The 26,703-nt window shown below is 65.2% G+C and overlaps 4 protein-coding genes across 7 annotated transcripts in view; 2 read left to right on the top strand and 2 right to left on the bottom strand.

The window, feature by feature from the left end:
* Nucleotides 1–1,083: 1,083 nt before the first annotated feature.
* Nucleotides 1,084–15,163, bottom strand: SLC44A2 (solute carrier family 44 member 2). 4 transcript variants are annotated; one of them, XM_036400135.2, is made up of 22 exons: nt 15,087–15,163; nt 11,520–11,568; nt 10,389–10,462; nt 10,225–10,309; nt 10,041–10,125; nt 9,824–9,940; nt 9,661–9,721; nt 9,409–9,532; nt 9,098–9,181; nt 8,823–8,935; nt 8,530–8,661; nt 8,255–8,354; nt 8,029–8,121; nt 7,679–7,763; nt 7,327–7,589; nt 7,149–7,243; nt 6,716–6,819; nt 6,309–6,382; nt 6,127–6,197; nt 5,894–5,982; nt 5,428–5,512; nt 1,084–3,717 (listed from the first exon to the last, which is right to left on the bottom strand). In XM_036400135.2, exons 1-22 carry the CDS (start codon nt 15,127–15,129, stop codon nt 3,611–3,613), a joined length of 2,133 nt encoding a protein of 710 aa, XP_036256028.1. In that variant the 5' UTR covers nt 15,130–15,163; the 3' UTR covers nt 1,084–3,610. The 4 variants fall into 4 exon arrangements, with proteins under 4 accessions (XP_036256028.1, XP_036256029.1, XP_036256025.1 ...); XM_036400136.2 differs by lacking the exon at nt 15,087–15,163 and adding an exon at nt 12,745–12,845; XM_036400132.1 differs by having other exon boundaries at nt 3,623–5,026.
* Nucleotides 15,164–15,636: 473 nt separating this feature from the next.
* AP1M2 (adaptor related protein complex 1 subunit mu 2) lies at nt 15,637–21,294 on the top strand. The gene is made up of 12 exons (XM_036400137.2): nt 15,637–15,982; nt 16,300–16,456; nt 16,563–16,630; nt 16,727–16,857; nt 16,934–17,081; nt 18,767–18,893; nt 18,980–19,122; nt 19,561–19,632; nt 19,707–19,865; nt 20,583–20,708; nt 20,956–21,031; nt 21,174–21,294. The coding sequence occupies exons 1-12, from the start codon at nt 15,941–15,943 to the stop codon at nt 21,194–21,196; spliced, it is 1,272 nt and encodes a 423-aa protein (XP_036256030.1). The 5' UTR covers nt 15,637–15,940; the 3' UTR covers nt 21,197–21,294.
* A 231-nt stretch (nt 21,295–21,525) lies between these two features.
* Nucleotides 21,526–26,581, top strand: KRI1 (KRI1 homolog). The gene is made up of 12 exons (XM_036400047.1): nt 21,526–21,614; nt 22,199–22,269; nt 22,373–22,478; nt 22,560–22,668; nt 22,761–22,818; nt 23,205–23,254; nt 23,502–23,598; nt 24,127–24,201; nt 24,535–24,653; nt 25,507–25,612; nt 26,159–26,254; nt 26,333–26,581. The coding sequence occupies exons 1-12, from the start codon at nt 21,533–21,535 to the stop codon at nt 26,579–26,581; spliced, it is 1,218 nt and encodes a 405-aa protein (XP_036255940.1). The 5' UTR covers nt 21,526–21,532.
* A 57-nt stretch (nt 26,582–26,638) lies between these two features.
* BEST2 (bestrophin 2) overlaps nt 26,639–26,703 on the bottom strand; it is a 5,731-nt gene continuing 5,666 nt past the window's right edge. The window contains 1 exon segment of the mRNA XM_054518125.1: nt 26,639–26,659. Coding sequence (XP_054374100.1) covers nt 26,639–26,659 — 21 coding nt within the window.

Genomic DNA, 26,703 nt, shown 5'->3' with positions numbered 1-26,703 from the left:
CGGAGCGGGGCCGGAGCGGGGGCCGGAGCGGCGGCGCCGGGACTGCGGCGGGGGCGGGGCCGCCGCCGGCGGGGGGCGCGCGCGCGCCGGGTGGGGCGGGGCCATGGGGAGCGCGGCCGGCGTGGGCCAATTGGAGGGCGCGGAGGGAGGGTGACGGACAGGGAGCAGAGCGAATCGGAAAGGGCGGAGGGAGGGTGATGGACAGGGGGCGGGGAGGACAGTGGGACGGGCCTGGAGGGCTGGGATAAGCGGCGTGGGGGCGGGCACAGACCAATAGGGTGGCCCGGCACGAGGCGATGGACACAGGGAAAGACCAATGGGAGAGGGAGGAGGGAGGGTGGTGCAGGAGGGGCGGGGCCGAGAGCGGTGGCGGGAACGGGCCGGGGGGGGGGCGCGGGCTGAGGGGACGCCGTGAGGGGAGCGATGGCCCGGGAGGATCTCCCTGAGGGGACACGTCCGAGCCACTCCCCGAAGCACCGGAGCCCAGCCAGGGTTCCACCGGGAAGATCCTTCTCTGACAAGGAATGAAAAGGTTTGACCTCAAAGTGCCTTTTTTTGGAGGGGTTTGATGTCAAAATCGCCTTTTTACGAGGGCAGCAACCTCAAAATCACCTTATTTGGAAGGGGTTGACCTCAAAACCACCTTATTTGGAGGGGGGTTTGGCCTCAAAACCACCTTTTCTGAAGGGGTTTGACCTCAAAAATGCAGATTTTTCAGTGACTTGACCTCAAAACCATTGAATTTTTGAGGGGAACAACCTCAAAAGGCAATCAAAGATGCCTTTTTGGAGGCACTTGACCACAAAAACACCTTCTGCTTTTGATGACCAGGGAAAACAACATTAAATAGTTGTCTGAACAAACACTTTGCTCTTTAAAGTCCCCTCTTGGAGATCCTGCAGCTCAGGGATTGTTGGAAAATTACTCAGATTCAGCCAAAACTCCCCAAAATCAGTGACCCCCCTTCCCCACTCTGAAATCAGCTGAACAAATGCTGAAATGGCCATTTTGGGGTGAAACGTGGCAGAATTGGTGTCAGCCCTGAGGCGTTAGAGCCCCGTGACACCACACAACAGAACGAGGTCCAAACAGGCACTTTTTTATTGTTGGTCGCGACGCTGACGGAACCACGCAGAGACTCCGGAGTGTCACAGCACCCTTAATGCCTCAAAAACGCGTGAAAAATGAGCATTTTCCTGTAAAACAATCAGCCCTGCAGGTTTAGCATTGTTTAGGATTCAGGGTTGGTTTTCCTTTCCCGCAGAACAATCGGGTTTGTAGGGACAGAAGCCACATTTCTAGACAGGGGGGAAAAAGCGCCGTTATTCCTAAATTCCATCGTTTAATGCCTTGAACGTGGAGCTTTGCCTGGAAGCAGGAACCCAGCCTTGGAGTGAAGCTTTTCTGGACACCGAATTCCCCCCAGACGGCCGCCCTCGCTCTGAGTTTTCCAAAAAAAAACCCTCAGAAATATTCCTGTAAATTTCCCAATTTACAGGAATATTTCCCTCACTGCTCCCATCACCTCTAAAAAGCCACTTGGGTTTATTGGGAATAAAAATCCATAATTCTCCTCAAATCCCGTGCTGCTGGGAGGCAGCCGAGCCAGCCCGGCTTCCCCAGGAACACATTTTTCCAAATTTCTTCTCTCCTTCACCGCTTTCCCTCCCAGCCTTCCAAATTCCTGCTGGTTTTTGCCTTTTTAAGCAAATAAACCCAGTTCCTGCCACTCCTCATCTGCTTCCCACAGGGTTCCCACACCCAAAGGGTCAGGATTTGGGAGGAAAACAGCTGAAAATCGAGGAGTGAGAGAGAATTTGCCCCCAGCACGAACATTCTGAGCAGAAATAAAACCAAATCCACCCTGAAACCTGCACAGGGAGCGGAAAATAACTGAATTAATCCAGAATGAGCATCAGGAGCTGCAGGACATGTGCTGGAATGGCTGTAAGTGGAACAAGGTCTGGTGATTATTCCCTGAATTATTCCCACTCGTCCCAAACAGGGAGGATTTGCCTCTTTTTAGCTTCATTTGATCATTTCTGTTGAGCTTTACTGTTACTTTTTTTAGCTTTGTTTTTACCTTTCCCTTCATTTTTCTGTCTTTCCCTTCCCCTTTCTAGTTTTACATTTTCCTTCATTTTTTGGGCTTCAATTTTCCCTTCCACTCCTCTGGAGTCCACTGATCAGCTGCACTAAAAAACGAGGGGAAAAAGGGGAAAACTTAGGGAATTTTAAAAAGAAAAATCAAGAGAAATTAAGAGACAGGGAAGCTCTGCCCGGAGGCGTCAGAGAAACTAAAACGCGCCCCCAAAAATTCACTGGAAAAGCTCCAAATAACCGGAACCGAAACCATCCTGGAAAAGCAAAATATACAAAAGCCCCCAAAGGATTGGGTAATTCCATACAAACATCCCCCCCCGGACGATACAAAACCCGAAGGTGGCAGGGAATTGGGATAAAATGAAGCCAAAGGGATCCCTCAGCACCAAATTCCTGGAGCCAGGTGAGCACTGGAGGGGGGAAAGGTGGGACCCCCCCCAGCCTCTGGGAGCTGGGAATTGTGTCCCCCAAAGCCTCAGAGCATTTGTTTAAAGTCCTTTTTTTAAACAAATGAGCCCTAAAAAAGCCCAACTGCTGGTGGTGGCTCTGCTCGTGTGGCTGCACAGGGTCTGAGGGTTAATTCTGTTACACTTCAGTTTCGAGTTAATTACATTTTAGAGTTAATTGACCCCTTTTCCACACCAAGAAAAAAAAAAAATCCCTTTTTCCCCCCCTCCTGGCTGGAGGCAGGTGTTGTTGGCTGCCACTGGCTTTGCTAAAATCACCTGGAATGAAACCAAAACCCCCTCCCCAGGTCCATCCACACCCCCTCCCCAAAACCCCTCACGCAGGTGAAGCATTTGGGAAGCTGGGGAAGGGTTTGCCCTAAAGTGACAAGTTTGGGGGACCAGATGCACGTTTTGGGGGGGAATCTGTGGAAGCTGCAGGTGCAAGAGCTGGACAGAGCCTCGAGCCCCAAATTCTGCTCGTGGCCCCCTCGTTCCCCACCACCCTCACCCTTCGCGCTGGCTACAGAAACAATAATTAGCTTATTCCTAAAAGAATTCATTAATTAGGGCCCAGAGCAGGGCCCTGGGGTGTCAACAAAGGGCAGCAAGGGATGGGAAGTGATTCCAGCCCGTCCCAGCTCTCCAGGCAGGAATGCACAACCATAATTCAATATTTTGGGGGGGGGGGGGGGGCACAAGGAGAACACCCCACGAGGAGCTGCCTGAACCTCCCGGCTCGTTCCTGCACCACCAGATCCTCCCCAGGCTGACTCCAGAAGGGTTCACTGGGACCAAAAGCAGATCAAACACGATTGAACTCACTCTGGAGTGGCTGATCCCCCTCCCCAGAAATTGGGGGGTTTTACCCCAGGAGTGGCACTGGCACAGGGGGAGCCCTGCGTCCCGTTAGCGGCGCCAAGCTCGTCATCGTTTACCCGCGCGAGGATTTAAGGCCGAGTCATCAAAAATCCGCGTTTCACCCGTCCACCCACGCCCGCCAGGGGTGGTCCAAGGTCCACGGAGGCGAATCCCACGTGGGACAGGCGGCGCCGGGCGCCCTAGGCCTCGGGCTGGGCCTTGTTGGTCTTCTTGAGCAGCTTCCTCAGGTCCTGGGACATGAAGTAGGGCTTTTCCGCCGAGCCGTCGTTGCGCTCCAGGTCTTCCACTGCAAAGAGAGACCCCCGGCCCCGCGGCGGGGGGCAGGCGTGGGGTTGGTGTGCTGGAGGCTCCTGGGATCCTCTGGCAACGACTCCCAGGTTAAACAAAGCCTCTGGGCTCATCCTGGGTCGCCAGGGGTTTTTCTCTCTCTCTCTCTCTCTGACACAACAAATCTGGGAATGGCCCGCAGAGGTTGAGAAGAAAGAGGAAATTTGGGGGTTTTGTTTCTCGAGGGGGGGAAAAGTTGAACCAAGCCAAGGGCAGGAGGGATCCCGTAAGTCTTCCCAGCAGCTCTGGAGCCAATGCAAAGCGATTCCCAACGAGGCTGGAAAATCCCAGCCGTGGAAAAACAACACCCCAAAACCAAACAAAGCCACAAAGCTGCGGGCTCACAAAGCCCAGGGGATGTTTTGAGAGGGATTTGGATCCTTCTGGGATGGAAATGGGAGCATCAATGCCAGGGCTTTGTCCTGGGAGCTGTGGCTGAGCCACGAGAGCTGTTTTTTTTTAAATCTTGATCATTTCTGGGCTTTCTGGAGGAGAAATCTCAAACCCCTCCCCATGGCTGGAGTGAAACCCTCCAAGTCCCCGTGGCCACCAAGTTCCAATGGCCACCAGTGACAGCTCCTGCGATGGCTGGGGCAGTGGGCAGGGACAAGCTGGGCTAAAGCAGCAAAAGCTCTGCAACCTCGCCCGGAATCCTTCAAAACTCCACGGTTTGCATAGAGACGGGGGTGAGGAAAAGGGTGAGAAAACCACAAGGAAAAGGGGGTGAGGAAAGGGCGAAGAAGAAGTTCCGCCGCTCTCGGCTGAAGCAGAGGCAGAGGAAACGCCCAGAGATCGGTCTGGGGTGGCGGAACCCGCCCGGCCCATCCCGCCAAGCCCCGTCCCTCCGTGCTGGACCCCTCCTGCGGGAACGAGGAGCTCTGCCTCAGGACCACGAGGAGCTCTGCCTCAGGACCACGAGGATCTCCAGGCACCACCGCGGGCGCTACCGGGAGCCCCCGAACCGGGCTCCGGGTGGGTTCTGTCGGCGCGGGAACGCGGAACTTTTGGGCAGGAAGGTAGATTGGACGGACACCACTGGGCGCTGAGGGTCGGCACCCGCCACCCCTCGAAGGACTTCCAGGGGACAACAGTGACGCCGCGGGAGTCGCTGCTGGGGCCAGGGGGCCGGGAGGGTCCCGCGGCAGCCTAGCCTTGGCTATCGGCGCTTTTGGAAGGTTCTAGGTGCCCCTTCAGCAGGATCTCGCTGAGCTCGGGGGACATGTAGTAAGGCCTCTCCGGAGATCCATCGTTTCTCTCCAGATCTTCGCCTTTTCCAGCCCCAGGAAGAAGCGGCCGTGAAGGGGGAGAGTGCGAAAAGCAGTGGAGGAGCCAGGGAGAGACAGGGCGGAGGTGGAGGATGGAGAACGTGTGACCAGAGACGCGGGAGGGGTGGAAAAGAAGGGAAAGAGGGAGGAAAAAAAGGGAAATCGAGGTTAGCTGTAGTTAATTCCACCGAGCCCAAAGCACCAAAACAGAGGGAGAGATGCAGGAGCCCACGGACAGGCTGGGGTCTCTGCTGGAGCAGGCAGGGGAGAGCGGGTGAGAACGCAGGTGAGGAGTCAGGAGAGGAAAAAGCAGGAGAAAACCATACGGAGGGACCCCAGGACCGGGAGCAAAGCCCCAAACTGGACTGAGCCTGATGGGAGAGGGGGTTTTTGCTGATACTCACAGAAGCAGAGGAAGAGGGTGTCCACGCACATGCCGTACACGCTGAAGAAGCCGTGGGCAATGAGGTAGGAGCCCACGATAACCGTCTGCAAGAGACAGCACACGCTGATGCCACAGAGAGCCTGGAATCCCCTCCAGGAGCAGCAGGAGGAGGAGGAGGAGGAGGAAAGTGCTGAATCCCACATTCCCCAGAGGAAGGAGGAGAAGTGAAAACAGGGCAGGACTGTTCGGAGCAGCCCGAGTGGGGACAAAAGGCCTCAGCCACCACTGGATGGAGGCCAAAGCGGGCAGCGCAGGCCGGGCGCGGCGCCAACCGCCACCAACAAAGGGCCCATTGCGCCAGGGGCCAGGAAAACACCTCCAACAAAGGAGCCCCTTGAGGCACCGGCCGCGGGGAGGGCCTGGTGTGTGTGGGGCATCGCTGTCCTCTCCTCCTGGAGTCACCCCAAAGAGAAAGGGCAGCTCACCAGAATCGGGACCCAGTAGTAATTGAGCGGCGGCGCCGTGTCCTGGACCAGCTTTATCCGCTGGGTGAAGAAGAAGAAGGCGAGGATTCCTGGGAGAGCAAAGGGACGGACAAGGGTGGGCAAGGCGGAAAGGAAAATCACCCCAGCTTCATGGGAGGGGTGATTGGAGTGGAGCACAACCAGCGACAGCAGCTGGATGCCTCGAGGGGAAACTTCCAGAACCCAGCACTTACCCACGCTTCCCACGATGAGGAGCTTCCCGAGGAAGAAGAGGAAATCCGTGACTTTATCTAGCACAGCCACCCTGCACACAAAAGAGGGACGAGCCTCTGCATGTGCTCCCCGCTCCGAGCTCCCACAGAAGCAGCCGAGGCGCGTGCGGCAAACGGTGTGGGGTGATCCCCCCAGATCTCACCTGATGATGTTCCTCATCAGCAGGAAGAACGCGTTCCGGGCCGAGGTGCAGAAGTTGGTGCCGTAGATGGCGATCTGGGGGCGGGAAAAACCCGCCGCAGAGGAGGGAGAAACGGGGCTGCACTGAGTCCGCCACCCAGGGGAGGGTGCAAATCCCACCCCGCACGGGCTTTCTCATCCGCTGCGGGGTCAGGCATCGCAGAGACCCAGAGCTGAATAGCCCCACCCGCAGAAGGTCCTCCCCAAAGCCAAGGGGATGTGGCTGAGGTCAAGATTTTTCAGCCAAAAAGCTGAAAAACGCCTCAAACCTCTGTGTCCCCGCAGCATCAGGAGACACAATTGCCAGGGAAATCTCCGAGCAGGCCCGCGGCAGCTCCTTGGAGGGAGTTGGTTTAGGGCGACTCTCACCATGATGTAGGCGTTCCTGTTGAGGAACTTGATGAATTTCTCCAGGCACCAGAAGCAGCACTTGAGGCACCTCAGGAGGAACTTGGCAAACTTGTTCTCGGCGGCTGGTGGGGCGCAGGGAGAGGGGTCAGCACCAGAGCCAGAGGGCTCGGATCTCCCCGCAGCCACGCCAAGGTCCCTGGTGCGACCTTGCTGCCACAGGATCCCCACCCAAGCCCTGTTCCCAGCCCCCTGGGCACCCAGCGTGAGGCCCAGACCGCTCTTCCCACTCGCTGTTGATGTTTCCCAAGGAATGGGGGCACGGCACAGAATGAATTCCCATGCACCAGCACCATGGAACGGTTTGGGGTTGGAAGGGGCCCTGCAGCTCATCCCACCCCACCCTCCCACCACGGGCCAGCCCCGCTCCTCTCCCCATTGCCAGCCCTGGTACCTTTCAGCCGGTGGTCCAGGTACTCCAGGACCACCCTGATGACCTGCACGATGGCCAGGACCAGCGAGCCGAAGGCCAGCGAGCCGGTGTGGTACCTAGGGATGCACCACCCTGGTTACAGAGGCACAGCCTCGCAGGCAGAGCTGCTGGCCGCCCTCACGGCGACACACGGACGCACCGGAGCGCGCGGCCGAAGGCGGAGAAGAGCGGGAAGGCCGGCATGTCGTCGGGCTTCTTGAAGGCCCAGTAGTAGGAGGCGAAGGCGCCCGCCAGCGTCACCTGGCCCAGCGCGATGACGAAGTTGGCGAGCCAGAAGAACATGAAGACGTTGAAGAACTGCAGCACGATGAGGTACTTGTGGTAGGCGGTCTCGCCGCCGTAGAACGCGAAGAGGCACTGGGCATCGGGGCACAGCTTGGTGACGTTGCTGGCGTTGAAGGTCTGCAGAGGACACGGGACGCTGCTGGTCAACACAGGGCGACCCCCGTGGTCTCAGCTCTGAGAGGTTCCGGGCTTCCTGAGGCGCTCACCTCGGGCTTGCAGGTCTGCCCAGAGAAGGGGCACGCGGACTCGTTGAACACCTTGTAAACAGCCTCGTTGGAGGTGGACAGGAAGCTGCGGGTCACCGTCAAGGAAAGGTCATTTTCCAAACCCAGCCCCGAATCCAAACCAGGCTCCGCTTGGCTCTCCCCGAGGTCCCGCTGCTGCTCTTCCACCCCGGGGTTTGTTTTGGGTTAAACCTCAGAGATCTGAGGTGGATGCGCCATCAGATCCTGCTCCGTGCTCGGGGAGACACCGGACTTGTGGGAACGGGGATGCAGGGAACAGGAAGAGGATGAGGAAGAGGGTGAGGAAGAGGGTGAGGAAGAGGAAAGGATACACAGCAGTGCTGGCCCAGTAGGCGATGCAGAGGCACAGCAAGAAGAAGGTGCACAAGGGGAACAGCAGCGACGACATGACATGGCCGACGGCCCTGTGAGAAGATGGTTAAACCCCAGTTAAACCCTGGTTAAACCCTGGTTAAACCCCGGTTAAACCCCGGTTAAACCCCAGTTAAACCCCGGAGCGATGGGCACCAGCGGCCCTGGGGACAGGGACAGCCAGACCTGCTGGCCTCCTTGATGAGCGCGATGGCGATGAGGATCCTCTTGCGCAGGAAGATGAGCAGCAGGACGATCACCAGCTCCAGCACGCACAGGATGATCACTGGGCAGGGGAAGGGAGCGTCAGGGCCACCTTCACCTTCCCCCGCCGAAATCTCCTCCCGGGAACACCCAGCAAAGTCCCTCTTTCTCGTGGTTACAGCCCAAAAACCCGCTGTGACCCCCCCTTCCCGTGCCCCGTAGGGTCCCATCCCAATCCCCAACTCCTGGACGCTTACGGAACGCCAGCCACGTCTGCCGCAGGTGCAGGTAGACACGGAGGTCAGTCTGGAAGCCCAGGTCTGCCAGGGACACGTCTGACCCCGCTTCTCCTTTTAACTTGGCGTATTCCATGTAACAGTGGAAGATTCCTGCGGCAAAAAGCGGAAAATTGAGAGAGGCGGAGCCGGAGAGGCCGGACAGGGAGGGAGGAGACACCCGGCGTGTGAAATCCTGCAGGGCAAACTCCGCTGGAAATGGGGGAAAGGAGAACGGGGAAAAGCCAGGGAGAGGCCCCCAGCCCCCCGCTCACCGTATCCCAGCACCAGGATCACCATCACGATCATCACCCACACCATGATCCCGGCCAGGAAGCGCAGCAGGACGATGAAGATGAGGCTGGCCGCCATGGCAATGACGAGGCCTCTGCGGGAGGAAGGCCGGCAGGCACGTGTCACCACCCTCCCGGCGCGCCCCGGCGTCCCCCAGGCGCCAGAACCACGGCGGGGACGGGCAGGAGAGGCGCCACTGCTCCGTGGAAATCTCATGGGGGAATTGTGAAATACTGGAAACGGCCCCCGCGCTCACATGATGATCCAGTACCAGGACACCGTGTAATCCTCGAAGATCTTCATGGCCAGCTGCCGGGCCTCCAGCACCACGTTGGCCTTCCTGCGAGGACACGGGAAACGCCGATGGAGGGGGAGCCCGGGGGGGACCCCAAAACCACGGAAATTCAACGATTCTGCACAGCAAATTCCCCGGAGCCGTCCGCGCTCTGCCTCCTCTGCCACCCCCGCTCCCACCGTGGGATTCTGGTGCAGGATTCCTGGCAAACACCTCGATTAGGCGAAGCAGCGCTAACGAAGCAGCTCCTTAACGAGGGGCCCGGGACTCACTTGGCCCCTTCCAGCAGCTCGGTGACGTTCCTGTGGTTCCCCCAGCCGTCCTCGTAGGTCGTCTTGTTGCCCACCATGATGACGCCCTTCTTGGCCTGGATGGCCGGGAAGCATCTCCGTGCCACTGGTGGGACAGAGGGGGCAGCTCAGCTGGGGAAAACGGGAACCCCAAACCCCCACAGAACCCCCCAAGCAGCCTCTGGAAAAATCCCAGCGAGTCGTTAACGAGCTCCTCGCTAATTACGGACGTACGTGGGGTGCTGGGAATGAGCATGGCCGGACACTCCTTGTCCTTCAGCACATTGAGGGCGGCCTGGCAGGGGGACAGCGAGCCGGACATCAGCACCTGGGGCAGGAATCACCCCACAGCACAGGAACACCCACCCCAGAACCCCAGAACCCCAGAACCCCACACCTTCTGCGAGCCCTTGTACTCGGGGGTGCAGAAATTCCGGTAATACTCCAGCGAGGCGGCGTTCCCAGAGGCCGTCAGGTACGTCAGGTACCGGTCTGGGCATTTGCTGACGCAGATCTGCAGGGCAGGGGGACACGGGGAGGGGGCTCAGGCCCCGCAGAGCTTGGGGGGGTGGGGGGGAACTGTCGGGGGGTCCCCGAGGGGGCCGGGGCCGCACCTGCGTGGTCGGGCACTGGAACTCCAGCAGCACCAGCGGGCTCGCGCACTTGACGATGTCAAAGTAAAAAAGGAAAGGTTTTTTCCTGCAAAACAAACCAAAAAAAACCGCCCAGGTTTGGGGAAACCCCCCCGCCACGCTCCCCCCCCCGCCCCGAAGGAATTCGGGGTCTCTCGGCACTCACTCGTTGGGGGTGCCCTGCTGCCCGCAGAACTGCCCGCGGCTGTCCGTGGGGTGGAGCACCTTGCGGGGGTCCCCGTGGGTCCAGGCTGGGGGGCGCAGGACAGTGAGGCCGTGGTCACCCCCCCCCCCCGCAGCCCCCAGACCCCAGAGACCCCCAGGACGTACCCACGACGCCGACCACGACGTAGCCCACGATGGCCACGACCAGCAGGACGCAGCAGATGATGTCAGTGCAGCCCCTGCAGCGGGGACAGCCAGGGTGGGGACACTGGGGACTCTGGGACTGGGGACACTGGGACTGGGGACAATGGGACTGGGGACACTGGGACTGGGGACACTGGGATTGGGGACACTGGGACTGGGGACACTGGGACTGGGGACACTGGGACTGGGGACAGACACTGGGATTGGGGACAGACACTGGGATTGGGGATGGACACTGGGATTGGGGACACTGGGACTGGGGACAATGGGACTGGGGACAGACACTGGGACTGGGGACAATGGGACTGGGGACACTGGGACTGGGGACACTGGGATTGGGGACAGACACTGGGATTGGGGACAGACACTGGGATTGGGGACACTGGGACTGGGGACACTGGGACTGGGGACAATGGGACTGGGGACACTGGGACTGGGGACACTGGGACTGGGGACAATGGGACTGGGGACACTGGGATTGGGGACGGACACTGGGACTGGGGACAATGGGACTGGGGACACTGGGACTGGGGACGGACACTGGGATTGGGGACAGACACTGGGATTGGGGACACTGGGACTGGGGACACTGGGACTGGGGACACTGGGATTGGGGACAGACACTGGGATTGGGGACAGACACTGGGATTGGGGACACTGGGACTGGGGACACTGGGACTGGGGATGGACACTGGGACTGGGGACACTGGGATTGGGGACACTGGGATTGGGGACACTGGGACTGGGGACAATGGGACTGGGGACACTGGGATTGGGGACAGACACTGGGACTGGGGACACTGGGACTGGGGACACTGGGATTGGGGACACTGGGATTGGGGACAGACACTGGGACTGGGGACAGACACTGGGATTGGGGACAGACACTGGGACTGGGGATTGGGGACGGACACTGGGATTGGGGACGGACACTGGGATTGGGGACAGACACTGGGACTGGGGACAGACACTGGGACTGGGGACCCTGAACTTGGGGACCCTGGGATTGGGGACCCTGGACTTTGGGACCCTGGACTTTGGGACCCTGGACTTGAGGACCCTGGACTTGGGGACCTCTGGGACTCTCCTCACCTGTCATAAATGGGACCTTTGAAAGTCGGGTCGTATTTCTGTGGCGTTCCTGTGGGGAAGAACAGGAACAACAGGCACGGCAGTGAGGGACGGCAGGGGCGGGAGGAAGGCACTCCTCATCCTCCTCGCCCCACAGCCGAGGAGCCAAACGCTTCCCAAAAAAACCCCCCGGGATCAGCGAAAGCAGGAAAACATCCGCGGATCCGCTTCCCGAGCTGGGAAACAACGACTCCCTGCGAAGAGAACTCGTTTTCCCACAGGTGGCTCTGCCCAGGAACGCCCCCGAGCCGCCGCAAAGAGGCCCCGAACTCCCACAGAAACGCCGAACTCCACGGAGCACCGGCGGCAGAGCGGGCCCGGGGGGCACCGGGGGTCCCGCCGAGCCCCGGGGCAGCCCCGGCCCCGCCGCAGCCCCCGCGGCGCGCCGCCGCCGCTCCGCTTTTATTTTTAGGGTGGGAACGGAGCCAGCGTGGGAGCGGCGCGGGGCGGGGGGGGGCGGGGGTTGAGGGTGGATTTTGGGGGGGTCGCAGCAGCCCCGAGACAGGGAAATGTGGGGTTGTTTTTGGGGGGGGTCACCCCAAAAAGCATTTCTGGTGCCGGGAGCGCGTTTGGTTTGGGATATTTGGGGAGGGGGGGGGGGGGGGGTGGGATCTCCTCTCTGCAAAGCGCCCCGAAGAACCAGAACCGGCGGCAGCGATCCCGGGACGGCCCCGGCGCCGCCCCAGAACCGCCGGAGCCGGTTTGTCCCGGTCTGTCCCGGTCTGTCCCGGTCTGTCCCGGCCGTCGGGCCGGTTCTGCGGCCGCCGGGCAGGGCGGCCCCAAACCCGCGGCCCCAAACGCCCCAAAACCCGAGCTCCCCCTCCAAACCCTCCCCAGCCCCCCAAAATCCGCGGGCCCCCCCTCTCTCCGTGCGGGGCGCGGCCGCTTTTGCTTTCGCTTCGCTTCGCCTCTTCCAGCGCCGTTTTCCGCCCATTTCGGGTTTGTTTTCCGCCTTTCCCCGCGGCCCTTTGACCCCTTCCGCGCCAAACCGACCGCAGGAAACCCCCAAAGGCGCCCCCAAACCGCGCTGGAGCCCCAAAACCGGCCCCGACCCGCAGCGGGCGGTGCCCCCGACCCGCCGGGAACCGCGCACGGAGCCCCCCGAGCCCGGGCGAGCCCCCCCAAAGCCTCCCCCGAGCCCCGGCCGCGCTTTGAAGCCCCAGAGGTGCCCCCGAGCCCCCGGTACCGTGTTTGCCGTAGTAGTTGTCCCCGTGTCCCCCCATCCCGGCGAGCGCCCCGAGCCCCGGACCCGCCGCCGCTCCCGCTCCCGTTCCCGTCCGGGCTGGGCTGGGCCGGGCCGGGCTGGGCTGGGCTGGGCCGGGCCGGGCTGGGCCGGGCTCAGGCGACCCCGCCTCCGTCAGGGCCACCCCAAAATCCGCCCTCCGGGGCACGGACGTGGCCCAAACCCCGCCCCGGAGAGCGCCGGCTGCGCGGGGCACCGGGGGAACCGGGGGGAACCGGGGGGAACCGGGGACAGCGGGCACCGGGGAGAACCGGAGACAGCGGGCACCGGCACCGGGGAGAACCGAGGGGAACCGGGGGGAACCGGGGGGAACCGGGGGGAATCGGGGGGAATCGGGGACAGCGGGCACCGGCACCGGGGGGCACCGGGGAGAACCGGGGGGAATCGGGGACAGCGGGCACCGGCACCGGGGAGAACCGGGGAGAACCGGGGGGAACCGGGGGGAACCGGGGACAGCGGGCACCGGCACCGGGGAGAACCGGGGGGAACCGGGGGGAACCGGGGGGAATCGGGGACAGCGGGCACCGGCACCGGGGAGAACCGGGGGGAACCGGGGGGAACCGGGGGGAACCGGGGACAGCGGGCACCGGCACCGGGGAGAACCGGGGGGAACCGGGGGGAACCGGGGGGAATCGGGGACAGCGGGCACCGGCACCGGGGAGAACCGGGGAGAACCGGGGGGAATCGGGGACAGCGGGCACCGGCACCGGGGAGAACCGGGGAGAACCGGGGACAGCGGGCACCGGCACCGGGGGGAACCGACCCCGGAACCGGGGGGCACCGGCTCCTGCACCGGGTGGCAACGGGGGGAACGGGCTGTGGCACCGGAGGGAACCCGGGGGATTCCGGCCCCAGGAGAAACCGCGGAGCCCCGGTACCGGTACCGGGCGGCCCCGCCGAGCCCAGCGCAGAGGTTGGGAACGGGCGGGCAATGCCCGGTTCGTGCCGGGAAAGGGCAGGCGGGCGGTGCCGGCGCCGTCCCCGCCCCGGTTCTGTTCGGGTCGATCAATCACCGGCAGCGGCAGCGGCGGCGGCGGCGGCGGCAGCGGCGGGATCCCGGCGCCCATAGGCCGCCGGTGATGTCAGGGCTGCGGGGGCCCCCCCGCGCACAGCGAACAAAGGCCGGCCCGGGGGGAGCCCCCGCCCGGGAATAACGGGGGGGACGCGGCCGGTCCCGCCCGGCCCGGGGGCTCCGAGCCCGCGGGGAGGGGTCCCGGGGCTGCCAACGCGTCCCCCCCTCCCGCCGGTGCCGGAGCGGGCACCGGGGACACCCCCGGGACCCCGAGCCCCCCGGAGCCGCCCCGGCTGCGCCCCCAAACCGTGCGGGGCTCCCCTGCCCGTCCCTGCCGCCTCCTCCTTCGGGGGTCCCCAACACGAGGGGTCCCAACGCGGGGGTCCCAAACACGAGGGGTCCCAAACACGGGGGGTCCCAAACACGGGGGGTCCCCAACACGAGGGGTCCCCAACGCGGGGGTCCCAAACACGAGGGGTCCCCAACGCGGGGGTCCCAAACGCGGGGGTCCCAAACACGAGGGGTCCCCAACGCGGGGGTCCCAAACACGAGGGGTCCCAAACACGGGGGTCCCCAACACGGGGGGTCCCAAACACGGGGGGTCCAACGCGGGGGTCCCAAACACGGGGATCCCTGAATCTGCGTGTCCTCAAACTTGGGGGGGTCTCAAGCCCCCAAAACCCCGGGGATCCCCAAGCCTGAAGGGTCTAAAGCCCCTCTGGATCCCCAAATCTGGGCTTTTTCACACCCGCGGGTCCCCAAACCCGAGGGGGTCCCGAGCCGGGGGTCTCCAAAACCCTGAGTGCCCAAAATCTGGGATTTCCCAGAGCCGGGGGTCCCAAACCTGGAGGTCTCAAACCTGGGGGTCCCAAACCCGGGGGTCTCAAACCCGGGGGTCCCAAACCTGGAGGTCTCAAACCTGGGGGTCCCAAACCCGGGGGTCTCAAACCTGGGGGTCCCAAACCCGGGGGTCTCAAACCCGGGGGTCCCAGAGCCGGGGGTCCCAGAGCCGGGGGGTCCCAAACCTGGGGGTCTCAAACCCGGGGGTCCCAGAGCCGGGGGTCCCAAACCCGGGGGTCCCAAACCCGGGGGTCTCAAACCCGGGGGTCCCAGAGCCGGGGGTCCCAAACCCGGGGGTCCCAAACCCGGGGGTCCCAGAGCCGGGGGTCCCAGAGCCGGGGGTTCGGGGCAGCCCCGGGAGGGGCGGGGGGATGCTCGGTACCGCAATCGCCGTTCGGGGCAGCCCCGGGAGGGGCGGGGGGATGCTCGGTACCGTAATCGCCGTTCGGGTCCCTCCTGCCCGCGGGCCGGTCCATGGCGGCGGCTCCCCCGGTACCCCCGGAGCCCCCGGTGCCCCCGGGCTGTGGCTGCGGGCGGGCGGGGCGGCTCCGGGCCCGGCCCTCAGCACCGATCCGCCCTCGGGGCCGGGCCCGGGGCCGTCCCGCCCCGCCCGGGGCTCGGCGGGACCGGAGGATGCGGAGGGGGGGGGGTCTGGGGGTGCAGGGACCCCCCGAGCGGGGTCTGGGGGCTCGGGGGGCCGCGCAGAGTGGGGGATGTTGGGGTACAGAGACCCCCGGAGGGGTCTGGGGGTGCGGGGACCTCCCAGAGGGGCTTGGGGGCACCTTTGGGGGTTCAGTGCGACCCCGCCGTGGGGGCTCCGGGGGTCTGGGGGTGCGGGGACCCCCAGAGTGGGGAATCTGATGGTTGGGGGGGTGTGGAGACCCCTCATGGGGGGCACAGGGGGTCTGGGGGTGTAGGGACCCCCAGGGTGGGGAATACCAGAGTCAGGGGCTGCGGAGACCCCCCCAAGAGGGAGAATTTGGGGGTGCAGGGACCCCTCCCCAGGGTGGGGCACATCCAGGGGTCCCAAACCCACCCCCCCCTTTGAACCGTCTCAGGGTCCCACCCACGCCCCCCACCCCAAACCTGTGGGGTCGGGCTGGCGGTGGCCGAAGCCCCCATGGAGTGGCCGAGCCCGGGGGTCCCCCCGAGCACCGGGGTGGGACCCCCGCCCCGCGGGGGGGGAGCGGGGCTGGGCCGTCCCCTTTAAGGCCCCGCGCGGCCCTGGGCGCAGCCGCTCACCTGGGCAGGTGACGGTGCCGGAGGTGACGGTGCCGCGCGGGCGCCATGGCCGCCTCCGCCCTCTTCATCCTGGACCTCAAGGGCAAGGTGAGACCCCCGCCCGCGCCCCAAACCCGCCCGGGGCACACCCGAGCGTCCCCTCTGTCCCCGAGGGTCACCCAAGGTCACGGCGGTGACCCCGTGACCCCCAGGATTTGGGGAGGGGAGGGGTTGGGGGGTGATCCATGTGTGACCCCCCCCCAACCCTCCCAAACCCTGCCGGGGTCACCGGGGTGGGGGACACCCGAGTGTCCTTGAGGGTCACCCAAGGTCACGGCGGTGACCCCGTGACCCCGAGGTTTGGGGTGAGCGGTTTTGGGGAGGGGGTGTCCCCATTTCTAACCCATCCATCGCCCCCCCCCCAGCCCCTGATCAGCCGCAGCTACAAAGGGGACGTGGGGCTGGGGGACATCGAGCACTTCATGGGGGCCCTGCTGCAGCGCGAGGAGGAGGGCACGCTCACGCCCGTGCTCGCCCACGGCCCCGTGCACTTCCTGTGGATCAAACACGCCAACCTCTACCGTATCCTTCGGGGGGACCCCTCCCCAAATCCCCCCCGGGACCCCCACCCAGCCCCGGGGACCCCTCCGGTGCCGCCCCCTCCCCGCTTTTTCCTTAACGCCCGCAGTGGTGGCCACCACCAAGAAGAACGGCAACGCCTCCTTGGTCTTCTCCTTCCTCTACAAGGTGGTGGAGGTGAGTCGGGGGTCTCAGGGGGGTGAGGCCCACCCTAATCCAGGGTGGGGGGGTTTGACAGAGGCGCTGGGGGTGTGTCCCCGTCCCCCCCCCCAGGTGTTCTGTGAGTATTTCAAGGAGCTGGAGGAGGAGAGCATCCGCGACAACTTCGTCATCGTCTACGAGCTGCTGGACGAGCTGATGGACTTTGGCTTCCCGCAGACCACGGACAGCAAGATCCTGCAGGAGTGAGGATGAGGAGGGGTCTGGGGGGGCAGCGGGACCCCCCTGCAGAGCCCCCTGCCACCCCTGACCCCTCCCCAGGTACATCACCCAGGAGGGGAACAAGCTGGAGACGGGCAAGTCGCGGGTGCCCACCACGGTGACCAACGCCGTGTCCTGGCGCTCCGAGGGGCTGCGCTACAAGAAGAACGAGGTGTTCATCGACGTCATCGAGGCCGTCAACCTGCTGGTCAGGGGGCACAGGGGGCACGGGGGCATGGGGGGCACAGGGGGCATGGGGGGCATGGGGGGACATGGGGGGCACAGGGGGGCACGGGGGACACAGGGGGACACGGGAGTGTGCTACAAGAACGAGGTGTTCATCGACGTCATCGAGGCCGTCAACCTGCTGGTCAGGGGGCACGGGGGGCATGGGGGACATGGGGGGCATGGGGGGACATGGGGGGCATGGGGGGGCACGGGGGACACAGGGGGACATGGGAGTGTGCTACAAGAACGAGGTGTTCATTGACATCATCGAGGCCGTTAACCTGCTGGTCAGGGGGCACAGGGGGCACGGGGGACATGGGGGGCATGGGGGACATGGGGGGACAAGGAGAGAGACCGGGGTGGGAAAGGGGATTGGGGTTGGGTAGAGGTGGGGTTGGGGTGGGATGTGATGGGGATTGGGGTAGGAACGGGGACTGGGGTGGGAAGGGGATGAGGATTGGGGGGGAAAGGGAGCAGGACTGGGGAGGAAAGGAGATGGGGATTGGGGTGGGATAGGGATGGGGATTGGGGTGGGAAAGAGGATTGGAGTGGGAACGGGATGGATATTGGGGTGGGATAGGGATGGGGATTGGGGTGGGAAAGGGATGAAGATTGGGATGGGGATGGGGATTGGGATTGGGGTAGGAAAAACGGAGGGATTGGGGTGAGGATTGAGGTAGGAATGAGGATTGGGGTTGGATGGGGATGAGGATTGGGAAGTGCTGAGGATTGGGATGTGCTGAGGATTGGGGTGGGATGTGCTGGGCACTGGGGCAGGATGTGTTGGGTATTGGCGTGGGATGTGTTGGGCACTGGGGTGGGATGTGTTGGGTACCAGGGCAGGATGTGTTGGGCACTGGGGTGGGATGTGCTGAGGATTGGGGCAGGATGTGTTGGGTTTTTGGGGCAGGACGTGCTAGGTACCGGGGCAGGATGTGTTGGGTTTTTGGGGCAGGATGTGTTGGGTTTTGGGGCAGGACGTGCTGGGTACCGGGGCAGGACGTGCTGGGTTTTTGGGGCAGGATGTGTTGGGTTTTTGGGGCAGGACGTGCTGGGCACCGGGGCAGGACATGCTGGGCACTGGGGCAGGATGTGTTGGGTTTTTGGGGCAGGATGTGCTGGGCACTGGGGCAGGATGTGTTGGGTTTTTGGGGCAGGATGTGCTCGGCACTGGGGCAGGATGTGTTGGGTTTTTGGGGCAGGACGTGCTGGGCACTGGGGCAGGATGTGTTGGGTTTTTGGGGCAGGATGTGTTGGGTTTTTGGGGCAGGACATGCTGGGCACTGGGGCAGGACGTGCTGGGTTTTTGGGGCAGGATGTGTTGGGTTTTTGGGGCAGGATGTGTTGGGTTTTTGGGGCAGGACGTGCTGGGTTTTTGGGGCAGGACGTGCTGGGCACTGGGGCAGGATGTGCTGGGTTTTTGGGGCAGGATGTGTTGGGTTTTTGGGGCAGGACGTGTTGGGTTTTTGGGGCAGGATGTGCTGGGTTTTTGGGGCAGGATGTGTTGGGTTTTTGGGGCAGGACGTGCTGGGCACTGGGGCAGGACGTGCCGGCCACGCGGAAGGCGATGGCGCCAGGGCCGGTCACGCGCACAGGGGCGAGCGCGGGGCTGACGCCCGGGCCAGAGGCGGTGCCGGCTCCCAGCAGGCCGTGCTGTGCCCGCAGGTGAGCGCCAGCGGCAGCGTGGTGCTCAGCGAGGTCGTGGGCACCATCAAGCTCAAGGTTTTCCTCTCGGGGATGCCGGAGCTGCGCCTGGGCCTCAACGACCGCGTCCTCTTCGAGCTGACGGGCCGTGAGTGCCGGGCTGGGCTGGGGGGCTCAGCCCCGACCCTCCTGAGCCCCTCCTGAGCCCCTCCTGAGCCCCCTGCTCCATCCCAGGGGGCAAGAACAAATCGGTGGAGCTGGAGGACGTGAAGTTCCACCAGTGCGTCCGTCTGTCCCGCTTCGACAACGACCGCACCATCTCCTTCATCCCCCCCGACGGCGACTTCGAGCTCATGTCCTACCGCCTGCACACCCAGGTCAGGGGGGCTCCTGTGGGGCTGGGACCCCTGCTTGGGGGCACCTGTGGGGCTGGGACCCCCGCCTGGGAGCACCTGTGGGGCTGGGACCCCCGCCTGGGAGCACCTGTCGGGCTGGGACCCCTGCCTGGGGGCTGCAAGCCCAGGCTGGGGGGGCTGGGACCCCCATATAGGGCTGCAAACCCAGTCTGGGGGTTCAGGGCCACACTCTGAGGGGCTGGGACCCTTCCCCATGGGCTTGTGAGGTTGTGACCCCTGTCCGTGTGTCCAGCACCTCTGTCCCTGTGGCAAGGACCCCTCCTGGGGTGATGGGGACACCTGGGGGACACCTGGAGACCCCTCCTGGGGTGATGGGGACACCTGGGGACCCCTCCTGGGGTGACGGGGACACCTGGGGACCCCCAGGTGACTCCAGGGGTGACCCCGTGCCCTCCCCAGGTGAAGCCGCTCATCTGGATCGAGTCCATCATCGAGAAGTTCTCGCACAGCCGCGTGGAGATCATGGTCAAGGTGAGCCCGGGTGTCCCCCCCCGCCCCTCAGGGCCCCCCACCCGGCCCCTGTCACCCCCCGTGTGTCCCCACAGGCCAAGGGCCAGTTCAAGAAGCAGTCGGTGGCCAACGGTGTGGAGATCTCGGTGCCGGTGCCCAGCGACGCCGACTCGCCCAAGTTCAAGACCACGGTGGGGTCGGCCCGGTACCTGCCCGAGAGGAACGTGGTCATCTGGAGCATCAAATCCTTCCCCGTGAGCGGCCCGCCCCGGGGTGTCCCCACTGTGCCCCAAATCCCGGCCTGGGGTGTCCCTGCTGTGCCCCAAATCCTGCCCCGGGGTGTCCCCGCTGTGCCCCAAATCCCACCCCGGGGTGTCCCCACTGTGCCCCAAATCCCGCCCCGGGGTGTCCCCGCTGTGCCCCAAATCCTGGCCTGGGGTGTCCCCACTGTGCCCCAAATCCTGGCCTGGGGTCCCCCCTGTGCCCCAAATCCTGCCCCGGGGTGTCCCCACTGTGCCCCAAATCCTGCCCCGGGGTGTCCCCGCTGTGCCCCAAATCCTGGCCTGGGGTGTCCCCGCTGTGCCCCAAATCCTGCCCCGGGGTGTCCCCACTGTCCCTGAAATCCTGGCCTGGGGTGTCCCCGCTGTGCCCCAAATCCCGGCCTGGGGTCCCCCCTGTGCCCCAATCCCGCGGTGTCACCCCTGTCCCCCAACTCCTGTCCCCCCATCCCAGGGATCCCCCAGCTCCTGGCCTGGGGTGTCCCCACTGTCCCAGGGTGTCCCCCCTGTCCCCCAATCCCTGTCTTGGGGTGTCCCCACTGTCCTCCAAGCCTGGGGTGTCCCCCCTGTCCCCCAGCCCCTATTCCAGCCTCTCCCCCTGTCCCTGTCCCCATCCCGGGCTGTCCCCATCCCCGTGTCCCCCCCGGTTCGGGGGTGGCTCTGGGGGTCCCCAGCGGCTCTGTGGGGCGGCAGGGGGGGAAGGAGCACCTGATGCGGGCTCACTTCGGGCTGCCCAGCGTGGAGAAGGAGGAGGAGGAGGGGCGGCCGCCCATCGCCGTGCGCTTCGAGATCCCCTACTTCACCGTCTCGGGCATCCAGGTGCCCCGGGGGGCTCCCGGGGGGTCCCGGGGGGCTCCGGAGGGGTCCCGGGGGGTTTAGGGGACAGGAGCTGGGAGGGCAGTGGGGTCTCCGTGGGGTTTGGGGTCCCTGGGAGGTTTGGGGGTGGGACAGGCGGGGTCCGGGGGTCTGGGGTCTCCAGGAGGGGATCCTGGGGGATGTAGGGAGAGGGTGGGGGGCTCCGGGGAGGCTTTTTGGGGTGGGGGTGACTCCCCAGGTGCCCCCCCAGGTGCGGTACATGAAGATCATCGAGAAGAGCGGGTACCAGGCGCTGCCCTGGGTGCGCTACATCACCCAGAGCGGGGGTGAGTCGGGACCCCCGGGACCCCCAAATCCTCCCGGGACCCCCAAACCCCCTGGGACCCCCAAATACCCCCTGAGACCCCCAAATCCCCCCGGGACCCCCAGCCCTGGCCCCCCAGCTCACCTCCTGTCTCTGTCTTGCAGATTACCAGATCCGCACCAGCTGAGGGGGGGGGTCTCCCATGGACCCCCATGGACCCCTCCCCATCTCCGGTTCCCCCCCCACGCCCACCCCGCTGCTCTGCCCCAATAAAGATGGAGCTGAGACGCCGTCCCGCGGCTCTGGGGGTGTTGGGGGGTCTCGAGTGGAAACAGAGCGGGGGGTGCCGGTCCCAGTTTGGGGGTCCCGGGTGAGAGGCGCGCGGTGGGCCCCACCCGCTTCTTTAGGCGCCGTTGCCCTTTTAAGAGCGGGAAGGGGCGGGGCTGCCCGGCGGAGGGAGGGGCGGGGCGTCGTCGTCACGTGGCGGCGGATCCGGAAGTGGCGGGCGGTCACGTGGGCGGCCATGGCGGAGCCCGAGCTCCGCGTGAATGCGGCGTTCGCGGAGCGCTACGGGCGGTACCGGCGGCGGGAGGAGCTGCAGCGCCGTGAGACACCGGGAACGGGGCTGGGAACGGGGCTGGGAACCGGGGGAACCGGGCGGGAGGAGCTGCAGCGCCGTGAGACACCGGGAACGGGGCTGGGAACGGGGCTGGGAACCGGGAACGGGGCTGGGACCGGGCGGTACCGGTAGCGGGAGGAGCTGCAGCGCCGTGAGACACCGGGAACGGGGCTGGGAACGGAGCTGAGAACCGGGAACGGGGCGGGAGGAGCTGCAGCGTCGTGAGACACCGGGAACGGGGCTGGGACCGGGCGGTACCGGCAGCGGGAGGAGCTGCAGCGCAGTGAGACACCGGGAACGGGGCTGGGAACCGGGGGAACCGGGAACGGGGCTGGGAGCCGGGAACGGGGCGGGAGGAGCTGCAGCGCCGTGAGACACCGGGAACCGGGAAAACGACCGGGAACCGAGCTCGGGAGAGGGGAGAACGGGACCGGGGACGGGACCCGCGGTCGGGGGAAACCGGCGCCCCCGGTGCTGAGCGTTCCCGGTTTCCCGCCGGTGCCGGTTTGGTCCCGGTGCCCCCGGTGCCGGTTTCCCGCCGGTGCTGAGCGCTCCCGGTACCCCCGGCAGTGCGGGACCGTTACGGGGACACCGCGGACAGCGGCGACAGCTCCAGCTCCGAGTCCAGCGGGGACGATGTGGTGAGCGCGGGGAGGGGGGCGGATCCCGGTGCCCGTGACCCCTCCGTGACCCCCCGGTGACCCCCCCGGTGACCCCCCCGGTGACCCCCCGGTGCCCCGGCAGGCCCTGGACCCCCGTGAGGAGCGGGAGTTTTACCGGACGCTGGCGCTGCTCAAGACGCGGGACCCCCGCATTTACCGGGAGGACACCACGTTCTACACCCGCCACGGTACCGGGGGGGGGTCCCGAACCCGGGGCGGGGGCGCCCAAAACCGCCCCGAGCTCACCCTGAGCCCCCCCAGAGTCCGAGATGAGGAGGATGAGGATGATGAGGAGGAGGATGAGGAGGAGGAAGAGCGGGCGGCCCGGCCGATGTTCCTGAAGGATTACGAGAGGAAGGTGGTGCTGGAGCACGAGGGGTGAGTGAGGGGGAATTGGGGAGGGGGCTCCGGGGGGGGTTCGGGGGGTCCTGAGCCCCCCCCGGGCTGCCCTGACCTTCCTCCCCCCGCAGCAAATACGTGGACGAGGAGGATGAGGAGGATGAGGAGGCGGCGGCCAAGCGGAGGAAGGTGAGGGGGGGGAGGTCTGACCCCCCCAAAATTCCCATTTCCTTCCCCAAATTCCCATTTCCTTCCCCAAAATCCCATTTCCCTCCCCAAATTCCCATTTCCTTCCCCAAAACCCCATTTTTCCCCCAAAATCCCATTTTTTTCCGAAAATCCCATTTCCCTTCCCCAAAATCCCCACTTCCCTCCCCAAATTTCCATTTCCCTCCCCAAAATCCCATTTCCCTCCCCAAAATTCCATTTCCCCCCCCAAAATTCCCATTTCCTTCCCAAATTCCCATTTTTTTCCCTAAATTCCCATTTCCCTCCCCCAAATTCCCATTTCCCCCAAATTCCCATTTTCCCAAAATTCCCATTTTTCCCCCCAAATTCCCATTCCCCCCCCCCAGGCCGAGGCCTCCCCCAGCTACGCCGAGGAGCAGCGGGCGCTCAAGGAGAGGTGAGGGGGGGCCCCGAGGGGTTTTGGGGGGGATCCCTGGGGTTTTTGGGGGGCTCTGGGATTTTTTGGGGGTCTCTGAGGTTTTTGGGGGGGTCCGTGGGGTTTTTGGGGAGGGGTTTCTGAGGTTTTTGGGGGTTTCTGAGGTTTTTTGGGGTTCCTGGAGTTTTGGGGGGCTCAGGGATTTTTGGGGGGGGGGTCCCGGGCACCGGGGGGTGACCCTGGACCCCTCCCCTTCCCCCCCCCGCAGTTTCAGAGCCTTCGTGGCCGAGAGCGAGGAAGAGGAGGAGGAGGAAGGCGGGGGCGGGGCCCTGCTGCGGCCCCGGGTGCGGAGCCGGGAGGAGAAGGTGAGGGGGGGCTGGGGGGGGGGGGTCCTGAGGGATTTTGGGGGTCCTGGGGGGGAATTTGGGGTTCCTGGGGGGGAATTTGGGGGGTCCCAGGGGGTTTTTGGGGGTGCTGGGGGGGAATTTGGGGGTCCCAGGGGGGTTTTGGGGGTGCTGGGGGGGGGTCCCTGCTGGTTTTGGGGGGGTCCCGGGGGGGGAGTTTGGGGGGGATCCCAGGGAGGTTTGGGGGTTCCTGGGGGGGGGGGAGGGGGGTTCCAAGGCAAATTTTGGGGTCCCTCAATGCCCCCCATGTCCCCCCCAGGCCAGCAGCACCTGGGGGCGTTTGGGGGTCTCAGGGGGTGCTGTGGATCCCAGTTTGGGGGGATTTTGGGGGTTTTTGGGGGGTTTTTGGGGGTCTCTCACTCTCCGTTTCCCCCCAGGCCGAGGAGGAGCAGCTGTACCTGGGGGGGGGGGGTTGGGGGGGTTTTGGGGGGTTTTTTGGGGGGTTTTTGGGGGGGTTTTTGGGGTCTCTCACTCCCCGTGTCCCCCCAGGCCGAGGAGGAGCAGCTGTACCTGCAATGGCTGCGGGGCCAGGCCGAGCCCCCCCCGGAGCCCCTGCAGGACCTGGTGAGGGGCTGGGGATGGGGCTGGGGATGGGGCTGGGGGCTCTGGGATGGGTCTGGGGGCTCTGTTCAGGGTCTGGGGGCTGTGGGGATGGGGCTGGCGGCTCTGGGGGCTCTGGGATGGGTCTGGGAGCTCTGGGAAGGGGCTGGGGAGGGCTGGGGGCTCTGGGGGCTCTGTTGAGGGTCTGGGGGCTCTGTTGAGGGCCTGGGGGCTCTGTTCAGGCTTTGGGGGCTCTGTTCAGGCTCTGGGGGCTCTGTTGAGGCTCTGGGGGCTCTGGGGAGGGCCTGGGGGCTCTGTTGAGGGTCTGGGGGTGACCCCCGCCCCATTTCCCCCCAGGAGCCCCTGCAGAGGTTCTGGTCGGACCCGGGGCTGGAGCCGGGCGAGCGCTTCCTGCGGGATTACCTGCTGGGCAAGGGCTTCCGGGAGGAGGAGGAGGAGCAGGAGGGCGAGGAAGGGTGAGCGGGACCCCCCAGGGCACCCCCGGACCCCTCAGGGCACCCCCAGACCCCTCAGGGCACCCCCGGACCCTTTAGGGCACCCCCAGACCCCCCAGGGCACCCCCAGACCCTTTAGGGCACCCCCAGACCCCTCTGAGCACCCTCAGAGCACCCCCAGATCCCCCAGGGCACCCCCAGGCCCCTCAGGGCACCCCCAGATCCTTTAGAGCACCCCCAGACCCCTCTGAGCACCCCCAGACCCTTTAGGGCACCCTCAGAGCACCCCCAGACCCCCCAGGGCACCCCCAGACCCCTCAGAGCACCCCCAGACCCCCCAGGGCACCCCCGGACCCTTTAGGGCACCCCCAGACCCCTCAGGGCATCCCCAGACCCCTCCGGGCACCCTCAGAGCACCCCCAGATCCCTTAGGGCACCCCCGGACCCTTTAGGGCACCCTCAGAGCACCCCCAGACCCCTCAGGGCACCCCCAGACCCCTCTGGGCACCCCCAGACCCCTCCGAGCACCCTCAGAGCACCCCCGGACCCTTTAGGGCACCCCCAGACCCCTCAGAGCACCCCCCAGACCCCCCAGGGCACCCTCTGAGCACCCCCAGACCCCTCTGAGCACCCCCAGACCCCTCAGGGCGCCCCCAGACCCCTCAAAGCACCCCCAGACCCCTCAGGGCACCCCCAGACCCCTCAGAGCCCCCCAGGACCATCCCCACCCCTCCGTGGGACGAGGGGCAGCAGCTCCTGCAGCAGCCACGGGACTCGGAGTGGGGACCCCCTGGGACCCCCCTGACCCCTGTGTGACCCCCCTGACCCCCGTGTGACCCCCCCGTGACCCCCGTGACCCCCCCGTGCCCCCCAGTCTGGCCCTGGAGGACTCCTCGGACGAGGGGGAGCAGTTCCTGCAGCGCCAGCAGGACTTCGAGCGCCGCCACAACTTCCGCTTCGAGGAGCCGGGGGCGGCCCAGGTGGGGCCGAAATTGGGGCTGGGGGCCGAAATTTGGGGCTGGGGGGCGAAATTGGGGTCAGGGGGTGAAAACTGGGGGGGAAGGGGACGTTCAGGGGGTAGGGAGGGGATTCACAGGGTGGAATTTGGGGGGAAGTTCGGGGGTCTCTCCTCTATTTCCCCCACTCCGAGTCCTGGCGTTCCCACCGCGCGCTCCTGGATTTGGGGGGCAGATTTTGGGGGCACCCCCGGGGGTCCCTGACCCCTTTCCCTGGGGGGGTCCCTGATTTTGGGGGCACCCCCGGGGGTCCCTGATTTTGGGGGTAATTCTGGGGGGTCCCTGATTTTGGGGGTAGTTCGGGGGGTCTCTGATTTTGGGGGCACCCCCGGGGGGTCCCTGATTTTGGGGGTAGTTCTGGGGGTCCCTGACCCCTTTCCCCGGGGGGGGTCCCTGATTTTGGGGGTGGTTCTGGGGGGTCCCTGATTTTGGGGGGCACCCCCGGGGGGTCCCTGAGTTTGGGGGCACTCCCGGGGGGTCCCTGACCCCCTTTTTTCCCCCCCTCCCCAGCTCCAGAGCTTCCCCCGCTCCATCCCCTCCTCGGTTCGGCGCCGGGACGAGCGGCGCAAGGAGCGGCGGGAGCAGCTCCGCGAGAGGAAGAGGAAGGTGAGGGCGGGGAGGAAGGTCCGGGGGGGTCCCGAGCCGCCCCCCCGGGCCCCCCCTGAGCCCTCTGTGCCCCCCCAGGAGCGGGCCCGGCGCAGGGAGGAGCTGAAGCAGCTCAAGAACCTCAAGCGCGAGGAGCTCAGGGCCCGCCTGGCGCGGATCAGGGAGGCCTCGGGCTCGGGAGCCTTCGGCCTCAGCCTCGCCCTCCTCCAGGAGGATTTCGATCCCGCCCGCCACGATCAGCTCATGGCCGTGGGTGCCCCCCAAAACCCGGCTCGGAGCCCCAAAACACCCCCAGAATCCCACTCTGAACCCCAAAACCTGCTCTGAGCCCCAAAATCCCCCCAAAATCCTGCTCTGAGCCCCAAAATCCCCCCAAAACCCGCTCTAAGCCCCCAAAATCCTGCTCTGAGCCCCCAAAATCCCCCCAAAATCCTGCTCTGAGCCCCAAA

Source organism: Molothrus ater, chromosome 36, assembly GCF_012460135.2.
Source record: "Molothrus ater isolate BHLD 08-10-18 breed brown headed cowbird chromosome 36, BPBGC_Mater_1.1, whole genome shotgun sequence".
Lineage (NCBI taxonomy): Eukaryota > Metazoa > Chordata > Aves > Passeriformes > Icteridae > Molothrus > Molothrus ater.
This window is presented reverse-complemented; position numbering and strand designations above follow the sequence as displayed.